At 41.7% G+C, this 12419-nt stretch overlaps 1 protein-coding gene across 5 annotated transcripts in view; it reads right to left on the reverse strand.

The window, feature by feature from the left end:
• LOC105475693 (transformer 2 alpha homolog) overlaps positions 1 to 12419 on the reverse strand; it is a 29097-nt gene that overhangs the window by 11553 nt on the left and 5125 nt on the right. For 3 of the 5 annotated variants that reach the window (XM_011731167.2, XM_071094934.1, XM_011731163.2), the window contains 2 exons: positions 7273 to 7406; positions 1353 to 1518 (listed from right to left, as the gene is read on the reverse strand). In XM_011731167.2, coding sequence (XP_011729469.1) covers positions 1353 to 1385 — 33 coding nt within the window. In that variant the 5' untranslated portion in view covers positions 1386 to 1518; positions 7273 to 7406. Of the gene's footprint in view, positions 1 to 1352; positions 1519 to 7272; positions 7407 to 7686; positions 7998 to 12419 lie in introns of all 5 variants that reach the window. The other 2 variants (XM_071094935.1, XM_011731166.2) reach the window with 2 other exon arrangements.

A 12419-nucleotide genomic window follows, 5' to 3' on the forward strand; every position in this document is an offset into this window, starting at 1 on the left:
CTTGGCTTCCTTGGGCTCAGGGAATCCTCCCATCTCAGCCTCCCAAGTAGTTGGGATTACAGGCATAAGCCAATATGCCTGGCCCATTTTCACTTTTTAGCAAGGATATTCTTTCAGTGTTCCCACAATCCAGATTTTAGAAATAAATTTACAGATTTCAAAACATTAAATAACGACATGCTCCACCAGTTTAAGTTAGTATCCTGTGGGAGAAGTATAGCACGGCATGCAAACATGCTCTAAAAACTTCAGAGTTCCACTGCCTGGTTGAAATCTAGACTGCCAGTTAGCAAAAACTAAACCAAAACCAAAAGTCCTTCAATGTCATATATCCAAGACTCAATAACTTGCCTCACAGAAATATTAAGAGCTTGAAGTGTACTGAATAAAAGTGTTAGCTATGATTACTAAAAAGTTTTTAGTATTTCTTCGACCCCCTTACTCCATCAAAAACTCTGAACGTATCCCAGTATTCCCAACTCAGTTTATGCTTTTCACTTGAATTCTTGGAACACATTTCTTCCCAAATATCATCTCCTTTATTTTTTGAAACAGAGTCTCACTCTGTCGCCAAGGCCAGTCTGGAATGCAGTGGCACAATCTCGGCTTGCTGCAACCTCCACTTCCTGGGTTCAAGGGATTCTCCAGCCTCAGCCTCTCAAGTAGTTGGGATTACAGGCGTAAGCCACCACGCCTGGCTAAATCTTGTATTTTTAGCAGAGATGGGGTTTCACCATGTTGGCCAGGCTGGTCTCAAACTCCTGACCTCAGGAGTGAGGTCACCCGCTTTGGCCTCCTAAAGTGCAGGGATTACAGGTGTGAGTCACCACGCCCAGCCTTCATCTCCTTTTTACTCAAAAGTCATGAAAAGAAAAATATACTCCCAGCCAGGCACGGTAGCTCATGCCTGTAACCCCAGCACTTTGGGAGGCCAAGGCAGGTGGATCACCTGAAGTCAGGAGTTCGAGACCCAGACTGGCCAACATGGTGAAACCCCATCTCTAAAAATACAAAAATTAGCTGGGTGTGGTGGCGCACACCTGCAATCCCAGCTATTCGCGAGGCTAAGGCCGCAGTGAGTCGAAATTGCACCCCTGCACTCCAGCTGGGGAGACATAGTAAGACTCTGTCTCAAAAAAAGAAAATATACTCCCTTTGCATTCTTTGTCATAAAACATGTAAGCTTATGAAAGATGGTGGTATTTCCTTTATTTTGAAAGCTAAAGCAGCTTATTAAGGATGTTTCCAGAGTATCACTTCTAAACAATGGCCAAGCTCTCCTAAAAGCAAGACATGCTATGACTAAACACAGGAAAGAGAAAATAAGTCATTAACTTTTATAAACCACATACCCTGCTGCCAGTATGTCTTCTCCGGTTAGACATTGGAGAATGGCTTCGGCTCCTTCGCCGCCGGTATTCTGGTGTGTATGATCGACTTCGAGATCGTCTCCTATGAGAGTGAGAGTGGGATCTGGATCGAGTGTAACGTCTATGAGAATGCCTCCTTGACCTCGACCTTTGAGAGAAATACATTTAGGTAAAAATATTGAAACAAAATGGCTAACATCCTTCCCTCTTCCAAGGAAGTATACATGTATTCCTAACTATTCTGAGGTCCTTCCTCCTTGTTTCTGAGGAAAGGGTATTCTTCCTCCGGTTCACTTAAGTCACCACATCTTCCACTTTGTTCTCAGTCAAGCCCCTCTACATTCACCCTTTTCACCTAACCTTACAAAAACGTTAAGGCCCCATCTTCTTTTAAGAAAAAAAAAAAGGGGGGCCGGGTGCGGTGGCTCAAGCCTGTAATCCCAGCACTTTGGGAGGCCGAGATGAGCGGATCAGGAGATCGAGACCATCCTGGCTAACACGGTGAAACCCTGTCTCTACTAAAAAATACAAAAAAACTAGCCAGGCGAGGTGGCGGGCGCCTGTAGTCCCAGCTACTCGGGAGGCTGAGACAGGAGAATGGCATAAACCTGGGAGGCGGAGCTTGCAGTGAGCTGAGATCCGGCCACTGCACTCCAGCCCAGGCAACAGAGCGAGACTCAAAAAAACCAAAAACAACAAAAACCAAAAAACAAAAACCCAACTATTGCTGTAAAATAAAATCCTGGCTGGGTGCAGTGGCTCATGCCTGTAATCCCAGCACTCTGGGAGGCCGAGGCGGGTAGATCACAAGGTCAAGAGATCAAGACCATCCTGGCCAACATGTTGAAACCTCATCTCTACTAAAAATACAAAAATTAGCCAGGCGTGGTGGTGGGCACCTGTAATTTCAGCTACTTGGGAGGCTGAGGCAGAAGAATCGCTTGAACCCAGGAGGCGGAGGTTGGAGTGAGCCAAGATCATGCCACCGCACTCCAGCATGGTGACAGAGCGAGACTCCGTCTCAAAATAAATAAATAAATAAAATCATTCGATTCTTAGTTAAATGCAGTGGCGTGTGCTTATGTTCCCAGCTACATGAAAGATGAAGCAAGAAAAATCACTTGGGCCCAGGAGGACAAGTCTAGCCCAGGCAACATATCAAGACTCCACACCTCTATTTAAAAACAAAAATAAACAAACAAAAAAACAGGCTGGGCGCGGAGGCTCATGCCTGTAATCCCAGCACTTTGGGAAAGCCGAGGAAGGCAGATCATAAAGTCAAGAGATCAAGACCATCCTGGCCAACATGGTGAAACCCCGTCTCTACTAAAAACACAAAAATTAGCTGGGCGTGGTGGCCCACGCCTGTCATCCCAGCTACTCAGGAGGCTGAGGCTGGAGAATCGCTTGAACCCGGGAGGTGGAGGCTGCAGTGAGCTGAAATCGTGCTACTGCACTCCAGCCTGGGCAACAAGAGCAAAACTCCATCTCAAAAAACAAACAAACAAAATCCTTTTTGATTTTCTGCTACTTTCTCCACATAGTTCTTTGTCGCCCAGGCTGGAGTGTAGTGGTGTGATCTCAGCTCACTGCAGCCTCTCTTTCCCGGGCTCAAGAAATTCTCCCACCTCAGCTTCCCAAAGAGCTGCACCACTATGCCTGGCTAATTTTTATATTTTTCCGGGTTTTGCCATGTTGCCCAGACTGGTCTTGAAGTCCTGGGTTCAAGCAATTTGACCATCTCAGCCTCCCCAGTTAAGCCAGTGTGCCTGGTCCATAAAGTTCTACATTCCCCTCACTGCTAAGTATCATTTCCATTTCCCATCCTTCTTTAGCCTGCTGCAATTCAGCATCTGCTAAACTAATTCAACCACCACCTAAATGCCCATCAAAACTGATAACTTTTCTTTTCTTTTTTTTTTTTTTTTGAGACAATCTCACTTCTTTACCCAGGCTGGATTGCAATGGCATGTCTCGGCTCACTGCAACCTCCACCCCCCAGGTTCAAGTGATTCTCCTACCTCAGCCTCCCGAGTAGCTGGATTACAGGCACTTGCCAGCATGCCCGGCTAATTTTTGTATTTTTAGTAGAGATGGGGTTTCACCATGTTGGCCAGATTGGTCTCGAACTCCTGACCTTGTGATCCACCCACCTCAGCCTCCCAAAGTGCCGGGACTACAGGTGTGAGCCACTGTGTCCGGCCCAAAACTGCTAACATTTCTGAGTCTTCATGTTTTTTTTTTGCCTTGAGACAGAATCTCGTTCTGTCACCCAGACTGGAGTGTGCAATGGCCTGATCTTGGCTCACTGCAACCTCTACTTCCTGGGTTCAAGTGATTCTCCTGCCTCAGCCTCCTGAGGAACTGCAGGCCTGTGCCACTACACCTGGCAAATATTTTGTATTTTTAGTAGAGACAGAGTCTCAACATGTTGGCCAGGCTGCTCTCAAACTCCGGACCTCAAGTGATCCACCCCTTCTTGTGCTCCCAAAGTGCTGGGGTTATAGGCATGAGCCACCACACTCAGCCTAAGCCTTTACTTATTGATACTTTCTATAACATCTCACTTGTCTACTGCTGCTTTTCTAGTTCATCTCCTCTAATTCCCAGTTGCTTGCAGTCCTTTCTTTGCCTGTAAGACTAATCCAACAGGCCGGGCACAGTGGCTCAGCCTATAATCCCAGCACTTTGGAAGGCCAAGGCAGGCAGATCACAAGGTAAGGAGATCAAGACCATCCTGGCCAACATGATAAAACCCTGTCTCTATTAAAAATACAAAAAATTAGCTGGGTGTGGTGGCCCATGCCTGTAATCCCAGCTACTCGGGAGGCTGAGGCAAGAGAATCACTTGAACCCGGGAGGCAGATGTTGCAGTGAGCTGAGATCAGGCCACTGTACTCCAGCCTGGCAACAGAGTGAGACTCCGTCTTAAAAAAAAAAAAACTAATTCAACAAATTCTTACCCACCATTCATATGACCCACCCTTAACTGACACAGACCAGCAGTGATGACAGTCATATAAAATACCTTCTATATGGTATTCAATGAACCCAGGAGGTGGAGGTTGCAGTGAGCTGAGATCACACCACTGCACTCCAGCCTGGGCAACAGAGCAAGACTCCATCTCAAACAAAACAAAACAAAACAAAACAAAACAAAACAAAACAAAACAAAACTCTTCAAGAGTCTCTACTTTTTTTCAGCTCAATAATAACCCATTGTTAATACGGCTAACTGTCCTCAGTAATTCCCTACTTGAACCAGATCACCAATTTTCTGTTAAGTAATCAAGCAAAAACTTTTTGCATGATTTTACAAAGTGAGGATATGGAATACAGGAATAAAACTAGAGGGAAGACCTTATGAAACACAATAGGTGAATAATAACACTAGCAGAGTTGATATTTCCCATTTTAGCTAGCACCAATTTACAGTTCCAAATTTTAAAATGAAGAAAACAAAAAAAGTAAGAAAACCCTTAATTTAACATCAATTATTACTTTTAAACAGCAATGAAAGTGAGACAATAAAACTCTTCCAGCCAGGCGCAGTGGCTCACGCCTGTAATCCCAACACTTTGGGAGGCCGAGGTGGGCGGATCACCTGAGGTCCAGAGTACGAGACCAGCCTGTCCAACATGGTGAAACCCCGTCTCTACTAAAAATACAAAAAATCAGCCAGGCACCTGTGATCCCAGCTACTCAGGAGGCTGAGGCAGGAGAACTGCTTGAACCCAGGAGGTGGAGGCTGCAGTGAGCTGAGATTGTGCCACTGCACTGCAGGCTGGGCAACACAGCGGGACTCTATCTCAAAAAACAAACAAACAAAACCCTTCAAGAGTATCTACTTTTTTTTTTTTTTTTTTGAGACGGAGTCTCGCTCTGTTGCCCAGGCTAGAGTGCAGTGGGGATCTCAGCTCACTGCAAGCTCCGCCTCCTGGGTTCACGCCATTCTCCTGCCTCAGCCTCCCGAGTAGCTGGGACTACAGGCGCCCGCCACCTCGCCCGGCTAGTTTTTTGTATTTTTTTAGTAGAGACGGGGTTTCACCGTGTTAGCCAGGATGGTCTCGATCTCCTGACCTCGTGATCCGCCCGTCTCGGCCTCCCAAAGTGCTGGGATTACAGGCTTGAGCCACCGCGCCCGGCTACTTTTTTTTTTTAATTAGACAGTGACAAATAACATAAAAAAATTAATAGTAAGGGAATAAAGGATATGTGAGTAACTCAATGTTCTCAGGTGACAATCAAATGAAATGAGGAGAAAAATGTTCTAGGTTGAAGGTGGCAAATGCAAAGGCCCTAAGGCAAAAACATGCTTCTTTCTATATCTATGCTCGAATTCTAGCCCGTGCTATTCTGCACATAATAAATTTAATAACTGAGTAGTAAGTAATCGAGCACTGGGCTAGACCCTTGCTGTAACAGAAAACAGCATGGTTGCTAACCCCAAGAAAAGTACAGCCTTTTAACCGATTTTTCTGTCTCATGCCCCTTTGCAAGTAGACTGTTCAAAGACGTAAAATCTATCCCTCCACCCAAGAAATGACAATGAAGTAGCTAACTGGTCAGGCTGTTTTAAAACCTTTTTTTTTTTTTTTCTTTTGAAGAAGGAGTCTCGGCCGGGCGCAGTGGCTCAAGCCTATAATCCCAGCACTTTGGGAAGCCGAGGCAGGCGGATCACCTGAGGTCAGAAGTTTGAGACCAGCCTGACCAACATGGAGAGGGCCCCCCCCCCCTCCACCATCTCTACTAAAAATACAAAATTAGCCGGGTGTAGCGGCACATGCCGGTAATCCCAGCTACTAGGGAGGCTGAAACAGAATTGCTTGAACCTGGGAGGTGGAGGTTGTGGTGAGCTGAGATCACGCCATTGCACTCCAGCCTGGGAAACAAGAGCAAAATTCCATCTCCAAAAAAAAAAAAAGGGAGTCACCCAGGGTGGAGGGCAGTGGCGCCATCTCTCCTCTCGGTTCACTGCAACCTCCACATCCTGGGTTCAAGCCCTTCTCCTGCCTAAGCCTCCCAGGTAGCTCGCCACTACGCCCCACTAATTTCTGTATTTTCAGTAGAGGCAAGGTTTCACCATGTTGCCCAGGCTGGTCTCAAACTCCTGACCTCAAGTGATCCACTCACCTCGGCCTCCCAAAGTGCTGGTATTACAGAGGTGCACCACTGCGCCCAGCCTGTCTTAAAACTTTTTATCCCACCTCAGTACACCTGGGGCATTTGACAGTGACTTTGCATCGGTTCACTATAGCGTTTCTGTTGTCCATGGTGGTGGGACCCCGAATCAGCTGAGGACTTTTCTGCCCAATTACATCTGACCAGAGCTCTACCATGGACATAGAGTCAGAATCTTCAGATAAAAATGTAGCTGGAATGTAAATCCTAAAAATGCTTCTCAATCGTTCTGACCAACCAGCATAACATACACACATCAACTTTCTCTGCACTAAATTACATGTGAGACTCCGATGCAGAAAACCACCTTTTTGTTGTGCAAATATTGTTGGCACAGAAACCAAACACTAATTATCAAATGCCAAACACACTTAAATCGATGGCTATATACACATAATTTGTATTGGTTGCAACTATCCAATATATTAACTGGGCCAGGAGATGATTTTATTATTAATTTCTTATTTTTCAGTGACAGGGTCTCCCTGGCACCCAGCGTGTGGTACAGTGGTGCAGTCAATGCAGCCTGGAACTCCTGGGCTCAAGCCGTACTTCCAAGTCTTTGTATGGGATATGGTATTCATTTACAAAGAGCAGTCTGAGAAAAACTACTTCGTCATTTTGAGTCTTTTGTGAAATTTCTACACAAAATGCAGCCAACACCGCTTTGTCCTCAAAAACCCCAGAAGAATATTTTAAGTATTATCTTAAACAGACTTACCTGGATTTTGATCTTGATCGAGAATGGGATTCAGAGTGTTTGGAAACCCTCGATGGACTACGAGATCCTGACCTGCTCTCCGATTTTACACGAGCAGGAGTTCCCGTTGGAGATTTTGACTGAGAGCGAGACTCCTAACAAAGAAGACAGTATTACAAATGGCACTGGTCATGTAGATGCCTAACACCTAACATTTAAAGTACCGTAATTATTTATATTGATTGCTCCTGAAAAACAAATGGTTAGGCAACACCCTCCAGAAAAAATTTCAGCTCAATAATAACCCATTGTTAATACTGCTAACTGTCCTCAATAATTCCCTACTTGAACCAGATCACCAATTCTCTATTAACTAAGTAATCATGCAAATTCATCTACAACTTGATCATACAGACACTGGAACATAAACCATACATTTACTTAACCTAGGACCCATTCATTCTTCCAGATTCTTTTAATTCTACTTCACTCTTGCTTTCTACTTCTCTTCATTCTTCATTGAGTTTTTCATTTTTCATACTTCGTGTATTCTTCCCCAATTCAAACAATTCAAAATAGCCTTAAAAAAAATTCAAGTGCTTCTATCTGACCAATCTTCTGTTCAATTTTTTCCCCCATTCAATTTTAATTTTCTGATCTTTAATACTTTTCATTAGCCTTCTTTTATCTTGATTTATCTTCCACATTCTTGGAAAAAACTCTTCAATTTCTTCACGAACATTAACCTTAATGGAAAAAGAACATTTAGTATATTTAAGCACGTGGGGATTATAAAACTCTGCTGGAGTTCAGAATGTTATCTACCAAATGGAAAAGCCAGCAGGTAAAGTGCAAGTAACTAATTTAAAAAAAAAAAAAAGAAAAAAAAAACAATTTTATAGTCTTTAAAATTGTTCAAAACTCTAGTTTCTAACAGAGAAGTTACTAAATTTCTCTAAATGTTTTTTTAACCATACTCTTCACCCTCCTCCCATGTTTCATTCTAGTTCCTAAAATGTGAGCAATTTTAATATAAATAATCCAAACATAAATCTAACAACTATAATTTCCCCCCACCTGTTAAATTTTCACTATTTTATAATCTGAAGATTCTTAAAACAAGCTTTCACTAAGTTATGCTAAGAAATCAAGATATAGTTAGAGTAAGGCATCCCAGGCTGAAATATTTGTACACACCTATCTAAACTCACCCATAGCACGTATCAAAGTTCAAATAAGTCAAAAAGAAAAAAATCAGTAAAATTACACCTTCTTTCAACTTTGACCACTATCTTTGTTCATTCTGACTTAAAATATGTTCTGAAGACAAACAAGCATACTGAAAAAACTAATAGGCATCAAAGTCTTAAAATTTCCCCATTAGCTTATTAATTCCTGATATATACATTTTTGCAACCATATCACTTTAAAATGCTCTATTATCCATGAAATACCACAATGTGCAAGAAGGTACAAAATGTATATCATGGTCTTTATCTTTGATTCCACCTGTTTTGTTCAGTTTTTACATAATTTATGCATTTATGTATGCTGGCACTCCCTTCAGTGACTATATCCTATATCCAAAAAGTGATGGGTTTCTGAAAAAATTGGATGTAAATCAAAGCATTCCAAATAAAATAACTTACTGATCATAAGCTTTTTTTTTTTTTTTTTTTTCTTTTAAACAGATATGAGGCACTCATGATCAAAACAGGATAGACAGTTTGGTTTCTGTCCAGTTAAGCCTTGATTATCAGTGTAAATAATTATCTCCGTTTCACAGAAGTAATTTCATACCAATTTATTTATGCCTTAAGACTATCACACAACTCAAACAGCTTTCTGAAAATGTTTCCTTTGCTTCAAGTTTAATGTCAAGACTTATTTATCAAAACTGAAATACACAGCTACCTTTCCGCTCAATACCAACCTTTCCTATTTAGCTACCTACAAGTCTTTCACTGCATCTCAGATACTCTAAACTACTGAACAGATGTCTGCAGCAGGCACAGCAATCTGGGCTTTTTCAGTCACTGAAACTATGAAAACAGCATATTCAGTATCTTATTTAAAAAAAAAAAAGGCATGGCTAATTTGCTTGTAATTTAAGTTTCACAGACTGGTTCATTAACCACACAGATAAGAGCATCTCATACTCCCCTCTTCTCTTTTGGCTTCCCTTTCTACAAAATAGACCTTATGACATAACATTCATTTATGCTACTGTTGAATAGCAATAGCTGGATTATCATCTATGAAAGTTGCTACTGTCCTTCTTATATATACACAGGAAGCTTTCCTCTGTAAAACACTACAATCCTTTAATTTTACTAGGATGGAAATAAAAACCTTTTATTAAAGTAAACAAAATAATTCAGTAACATCTTAAAATTCAAATTTTAAATCCCAGTTTTGGAGTAGCAGCAAAGCATTACGGTATGATAGAATGTCTTTTTAAGAGACGTTAGCTTATTTATTTTGAGACGGAGGAGTCTCATTCTGTCACCCAAGCTGGAGTGTAGTGGTGCCATCTAAGCTCACTGCAACCTCCACCTTCTGGGTTCAAGTGATTCTCCTGCCTCAGCCTCCTGAGTAGCTGGAATTACAGGCATGCACCACCTTGCCGGGTTAATTTTTGTATTTTTAGGAGAGATGGGGTTTTCCCATGTTGGCCAGGCTGGTCTCAAACTCCTGACCTCTAGTGATCGGCCCGCCTCGGCCTCCCAAAGTGTGGGATTACAGGTGTGAGCCACCATGCCCGGTCAACATTAGATTTATTTTAAAAGAAGCTTTGCTTTTTATTATCAAAGGTGTCACAAATACCTAACCTCCTTTGTTGTCTGCCCTTCTCTCTCTTTATCTCAGAGGAAATCTCAAGTCTGCATAAATTTCTTCATGGAAACATCTAAGTTTAAAACAGTCCTCTTCTTCCTAGCTACGAAGTTGTCACCATGATTTTTTTTTTTTTTTTTGAGATGGAGTCTCGCTCTGTAGCCCAGGCTGGAGTGCAGTGGCACGAGATCTCGGCTCACTGCAACCTCCGCCTCCCGGGTTCAAGCGATTCTCCTGCCTTAGCCTCCTGGGTAGCTCGGATTACAGGTGCGCGCCACCACACCCAGCTAATTTTTGTGTTTTTAATAGAGACAGGGATTCACTACGTTGGCCAGGCTGGTCTCGATCTCCTGACCCCTTGATCTGCCTGCCTTGGCCTCCCCAAGTGCTGGGATTACAGGCGTGAGCCACCACACCCGGCTTCATTTTAACTTTCAAAAACAATTTACACACTTATATTAACAAATCAGTCAGTAACACTGTTAGTAAACTTAACTGGAAGAATAAACTGCCAAGTATATAATTATTTAGAAATAAAGTAACATTTCTCAAAAGCTGTTACTAAATAAATGCCACTTTCATGGAACTCTACATTAGGAATCAAGCTATAAGAAGTCCTTTATATAAAGAGGATAAATGCTAGACTAATCCTTTTCTCTCTGACTTGTCTTCATTATGAAATAATTTCAACTTTTTCTCAAAGAAATTCATAAAACTATCCATAATTTGGAAAATGAATTGAAATTGCAAACAAAAAAAAAATTGCTAGGAATGGGTGGTATCTGCCCTATTTCACTAGACTACTTGTTCTTAAAGCTGTCCAGTCAAAGAATCCTACATTTCCTCAGTAATCTGGCTCCTGCATCCAATAACCATTAAAAATACACTGCCCAGTTGAAATGGGCAGATTAATAACTCAACTCATATCATGAATTTTAACGGAAATCTTAAATAGACCTCCAGTCTATCTTACACGCTATAAAGCAGAAGCCAGGCAGAAAAGTTCTTTTAACAGCATAACCTGCTTAAACAGGTTTTTGTTTTGATGATTATTTGCTTGTTTAGTTTTTCTGTCACCCAGGCTGGAGTGCAATGGCACAATCTTCTCATTGCAACCTCCACCTCCTGGGGTGAAGCAATTCTGCCTCAGCCTCCCGGGTAGCTGGGAGTACAGGCACCCAACGCCGCACCCAGCTAACTTTTGTATTTTATTTTAGTAGAGATGGGGTTTCACCACATTGGCCAGGCTGGCCTCGAACTCCTGACCTCAAGTGATCCACCCGCCTCAGCCTCACAAAGTGCCGCGATTACAGGCATGAGCCACTGCACCCGGCCTGCTTGATTAAACTATTCTATTATCAAGACGCCCCTGCTGTTGGTTGAAGGAAATGGCCAAAAATTAAAAGGAGGGAACTAATACTAAGAAAGTATTACAGTGTAACCAATACAAGCTGGTCAAGAATTGTCTGTGTTAAAACAGAGTTGTATTTTACACACTGAATAACCACAATAACCATGTACTATTCTTAAATCAGGAAAAGGGTTATTATATACATGTACATACTGTTGAGGAACATGAACAATTCCTACAGCAAACAATAATTGCAGTCTTTTAATACAGCCTGTGTCATACTATAAAAAGAAATTCCAATACAATATATATATGTGCTATCCATTAAAATAAATAAACAATATAAATGCTATACTGTAACTTACTCTAACATTAAGGCCAGGCAAATTCTATGCCATTTAAGAGTGCCAAATTTACTCAAGTCCAAGTCTATGAGTAGAAGCTTGTAAAACAAACTTACTCAAAATGTGTTTTCCTGCCACTTTATGACATTGGAGCTCTATTTCCATAGATACACACTAGTGCATTCAGGAAAATCACAAGTACCCCAAACAAAGGGAAATGTACCTAAATTATCCAAATACCTTACAATATTCATCTTACTATTTACTAAAGAAATTCTTCAAGACTTGTAAAAAACCTGTATTTACTCAACCTCAGCCTATAGAAAGAACAGTTCTGCTTCCTTCCTCTTGGGTATGGTAGAATACTTATACAGACCCCATGAAGTTAAAGCAACACTTCCATTCTCTCCTTAAACCATAACTGCTATTAGAACAAATCCCTTAAAAAGAAGATAGCAACTGCTCATATTAGTTAAATTTAAACATAATTTCCCTTCTTTTAAATGCAGCATGCCTATATGCTGCATTCTGAAGTCAATGTGGTCTTTATCTGCAAAGGCTCAAACATATTCTAATACTGTACGTTTGCTTATTCTCTGAAGTTTAGAATAGTCTTATCATAAATGATTTAGTAACTG

Source organism: Macaca nemestrina, chromosome 4, assembly GCF_043159975.1.
Source record: "Macaca nemestrina isolate mMacNem1 chromosome 4, mMacNem.hap1, whole genome shotgun sequence".
In the NCBI taxonomy this organism is placed as follows: domain Eukaryota; kingdom Metazoa; phylum Chordata; class Mammalia; order Primates; family Cercopithecidae; genus Macaca; species Macaca nemestrina.